Genomic DNA, 4,563 nt, shown 5'->3' with positions numbered 1-4,563 from the left:
CTCGAGGGAAAGGCCCCAGGACCTGCGCAGTGACCACTGCCGTCAGGTGACAGGCGGTTTGTGTCCACTGCTGTGACAAGGTGCACCGTGTCCGTTCTGAGGAGGCCCCCCAGGAAAGTGAGGCCCGTGGGTGAGGGAGACAGCCCGGCCCCGCTGGGCGACAGCAGCAGCAACATGGCTGCTGTATACTTTGAAGTGGTGGGGTAGTGGCTGAGCAGGAGGTGGGAGGAGCGTGCTGGAGGGAGGCGAGCAGTCGAGGAGAGGAAGGAGCAGGAGCTCCTAGCAGTCTGTGTTGCACACCAGGAAAGGCGGCATGAGAACCAGCTGGCCCCACCGGCGCTTGGGTCAGGGACACCCCAGTTACAAGTGCGCCCTGGGAGACATCCATCGACCAGGGCCCGTGAGAGGCTGAAGCAGAGGCTGCTGCAGAAGCTGAGGCAAAAACGCAAGGTCCTGATGGAACGCAGAAGGATGATCATCCAGAACATCCCTGACTTCTGGTCTAAAGTTGTATCCTTTTATCTGCCGGGTCACAGTCGAGAGTGTAGCTGTTTACCGAGTTAGCATCGTGGAAATGTACCACTGTGAAAAAGTGTCTGTTGTGAGGAAAATGAATTTCATCGACAGGGCATCAAAACACACTCCAGAGAGGACTGCAGGGCATGTTGACTGAATTATCACCTACACTGTAATGCATAAGTCCACCGACTGTCAAGCTATTCTTCCAACTTGGAAGGAAAGTTCTTTGAAGCACAGTCTTCCCTGTGTTGGAGGCTTTAGGGTAACAGTTTGATTCTCCAGCCCAGTCCCTGAGAACTGGTTGGAAGACTACAGCCAACAGATATGATGCCTGAGGTGGCTCTCAAAGGAAACACCAGCTCTGTATGGATCCTGTCAGAGAAATGAGGCTCTTGTCTTTGCCATTTCTGCCAGTAAGAAGCTGTGGCACACAGATGTATGAAGTGTGTGGTGGCAGTTCCTGCTTAGCTCACAAAGATCAGGGCTCTCACTCTGCTGAGGACAGAGGCCCTCCCTCTGTCCACCATTTAAAGTTTAACATGCAGCAGGAGCTGTTATTTGAGGATGCATTGAGACAGCACATTGTCATCCAGTAATATTAATAACCCAGCTGTGCATTGTGTAGGTCTGAATTCTGGTTCCACATGATGGGAACCAAGTTCAATATTTATGATTGTGTTGTATGGTCAAACAGGTCTGAGGATGTGATGCTTGCTATTCATTTATTTCTTCTGAGTTGTGAAAAAGAAATGTTGAGACAAGTCTTGGAAGACCTTAGATCTACGTAACAATATGTTAAGGAGCACCCAACAAAAATGGCTTCTCATTTGCAGTGCCTGTTCTTTCCATATTTCCCTTGCTTTTGGCTCTCTTGTACACACACACACACACACACACACACACACAAACACACACAGTTTTTCTTCTGAAAGTTCCTTGATAGGTAGTTTGTGAACCATTCCCAGGTTTCACCCATCATCTGTGATAAGGATGAAGACATTCTTAGCTGCATGACCAACCTAGAGGTGAGTTCCTTCAGCCTCAGACTAGTCCTATGCAAAAAGCACTGTGAGTAGCAGAAGTAGTTTTGAACAGTTGAAAGTGGACTCATTAGTGAAAACTCAGCATGTTCCATCTTATCCTGACAGGTGGCTAAACTCAAGCATCCCAGGAAGCGCTTCAAGATCAGGTTGTTCTTCTGCAGCAATCCCTACTTCTCTAACACAGTGATTGTTAAGGAATATCGAGCTAACCTCAATGGTGAGATGTTTCTCAGAGACTAGATACTGGACATGGGTGACGGGTAACTGGAGATGTGATCCTGCCCTGTCCTGCATTCTTCTCTTCCCATAGGGTATAGAGCATATCATTCCTCTCCAATTAAGTGGCTTCAGGATTATATGGGTGAAGCTCCAAGGTGGATGGAATATAACAACAGTGTCAGTATTTTCAGCTGGTTTGTGGACCACAACTTCGTAGACTCTAGCAGGATTGCTGAGGTGGGTGCTCACTGGGAAAGTTCTAAGTGCATGTTGTAAGTTCCAGGGCAACTTAACAGTGAGCTGATTTCTCCTTTTTCCTAACAGATAATCTACAAGGATATTTAGCTCAAACCCCTGCCATATTACCTTGGGACTCAGGTATCTGAAGATGGAATGGAGAAAGGTGATGAGCAGCCTGTCACCTTGGGTAAGAGCTTGTGTGTAGGGACATGGTCCCTTATTTCCCAAACGGTGTACCTGAGGCTTAGTGGAGACAAAAGGGATTCACAAAACTCAGGTCAGCCTTGGTATCAGAGTGAAGCAGATTTGGGGAGAAGTATGATGCAAAATTGTTCATGATTGTGTGTGTGCACACACACGTAGGCATGCTTCGTGGCCACCCACTCAGACACAAAACAAGCTTGAAGCATCACTTCACCTTAATAGACATCTCCCTGGCCATCCATGTCAAGTCCATCTTCGGCTCCATGCCAGCATGTTATATTTTTGTTTCACCTTAAGTTTCTTTCATCACTGATTCCAGAAAAATCCCTGAATGTTTAGGTTATGTCTTGGCCCTTAGACCCATTAGGAGTTTAGGTCTTAATGATATATGTCCTTTTAGTTTAGTTTTCTTGGGCCATGTATTCTTTCAGTGAATACTCGCAATTGCTCTGGAATAAGGGGAAACATTTTAATCTCTTGTGAGAGCACTAATGCAGGGTCATACGTGAGGTTTGGGTAGCTTTCTATGCAGATCATTTCCATTTTGATACGCATTTAGTGTTGTTCTGAGATTATATGTGTCCATATGAATTTTTTTGTTATTCTTTTATTCAATTTGTTTTTTTTAAATAATTTAAGTAAACCGTAATAGTCGAAAGTAACACACAGTTAGTCCATATGAATTTGTGTGTTTCAGAGAGCTTTTCATTTAGAATTGAATCTGTTGGAGATGTGTAAAAACCCTCAAAGCTCTGGTATGGAATATACAACCATGTCTGGCTCAATACTGAAGGAAGATACAGACCTCAAGTGCAAGATGGGAATAGTGGTGTTAACCCAACCTAATACAATAAATTCTGTGATGTGCATGTTGTGTGTGTTTTAGTGATTCAGTGCCAGATTGGGAAAATTAATGTAGATCAAGTCCACACAAGATTTCCTATTCCGAGCCTGGGATTTGCTATTCTGTACAGTTTTTGAACTAAGACCATTGTAGAGATGGGTTAACCCTGCCCTCAAATAGCAGTTCCAGAAATAAATATTTCTAACCCCTTTTGTATTGGAAGGAGAGAGAAAAGAGGAAGCAAGGATGTTTGATTTCTTCTGTGTAGAGTCCAGATCCTACAACATAAGCCTTGTGATAAAATGCTCCAACTAAGGGGTTAGTGATGCTCTTCCTCACATTTGGGCACTGTACTGGTAACCATATGCAAGAGTCAGGTCTGAACTGATACAAATATACAGGAATCAGGAACTTCTTAGAAGTTTCCCGCATGGGGGCTTGGGCCCAAGCACTCAGGCTTTGCTCTGCTGCCTTCCTAGCCCCAAATCAGAGAGCTCCTTTGGAAATGGAGCAGCCAGGACTAGACCCCTGCTCATATGGGATGCCAGCACTACAGTCAAAGGATTCGCCTGCTTCTTTGCTGCACCCGTCCCAGATGTCATTATTTCAAATGACTGAAATATTCCATAGTGGATAAGAGCTCCATTACTTTCATACTGTCAACTCTTGAGGAACTTCTGGGATCTCTGTCTTAGCTCATATGAATTGATTTGCTAATTCCATGGGATTACAAATAAGCCTTTCATGCCCTGATTTCATTTGGTATAGGTAATGACCATGAGTGGAATGGTTGGATTATTCACTGTTGGTGGGATTGCAAACTAGCCCACAGTTCGGGAGAAGAGTACAAACTGTGCTGACATCCTAATATAGGCAATGATGTCTTCAATACCAGCGTAAATAAAAATCCTTGGGGTGTTATTTTTTTTTTTTTGAAATCTTAATTGCACTACTGATTTTTTCAGTGCCTGGCAAGATTTCTGTGCTTGATTGATTCAAAAAAACCTCTTAATGACAGTAGAAATTCTCATATACATTTTTTCATGATTTGAAATACATGAAATATTAAACACCATCTTACAAGAGTGCAAATCTAAATTTTAAGAGGCCAAAATGTAAACCTATTAAAAACTTTACTTGGGAAATGTAAACTTATTAAAAATGTTACAAGAGAATTGAAAAATGCTAGCATGCCTGGAAGTAATTTCAATCATGCATAGCATACATCATTGTATAAGAATTAAGTATAATACTTACATCAAGTACTAGTTTGTTCTGAGACGAAGGGGATGAATTAGTGGTAACATATGAGGAAATGATAGGGGAAGAGACAAAATTTCCCAAAAATTTATATGAATGCAATATTTATAAGAATATAGGTTGATTGAGATGGGTTCTTATCAATATTGAAAAACATTGTTGTGCACGAATAAACAAACTGAAGGATAATGTTGTTATTTAAGAGTACAAAGTGCCACCAAGAATGTAAAATTG

General features: G+C 42.8%; 1 protein-coding gene across 1 annotated transcript; it reads left to right on the top strand.

The window, feature by feature from the left end:
- The first annotated feature begins 306 nt into the window (after positions 1 to 306).
- Positions 307 to 2,268, top strand: LOC131478777 (testis-specific Y-encoded protein 1-like). Its single transcript, XM_058659348.1, has 5 exons — positions 307 to 510; positions 1,467 to 1,544; positions 1,668 to 1,779; positions 1,873 to 2,018; positions 2,106 to 2,268. The coding sequence occupies exons 1-5, from the start codon at positions 457 to 459 to the stop codon at positions 2,124 to 2,126; spliced, it is 411 nt and encodes a 136-aa protein (XP_058515331.1). The 5' UTR covers positions 307 to 456; the 3' UTR covers positions 2,127 to 2,268.
- Positions 2,269 to 4,563: the final 2,295 nt, after the last annotated feature.

This window comes from Ochotona princeps, chromosome Y, assembly GCF_030435755.1.
Source record: "Ochotona princeps isolate mOchPri1 chromosome Y, mOchPri1.hap1, whole genome shotgun sequence".
NCBI lineage: Eukaryota > Metazoa > Chordata > Mammalia > Lagomorpha > Ochotonidae > Ochotona > Ochotona princeps.
Note: the sequence above shows the minus strand (reverse complement) of the source record. Positions and strands in the feature narration are given on the sequence as shown.

Coding starts and splice junctions, on each gene's coding strand:
- LOC131478777 (XM_058659348.1), top strand. CDS start 457: ATGGAACGCAGAAGGATGATCATCCAGAACATCCCTGACTTCTGGTCT. Junction 511..1,466: donor CTGACTTCTGGTCTAAAGTT/GTATCCTTTTAT, acceptor CTTGATAGGTAG/TTTGTGAACCATTCCCAGGT. Junction 1,545..1,667: donor GCTGCATGACCAACCTAGAG/GTGAGTTCCTTC, acceptor TTATCCTGACAG/GTGGCTAAACTCAAGCATCC.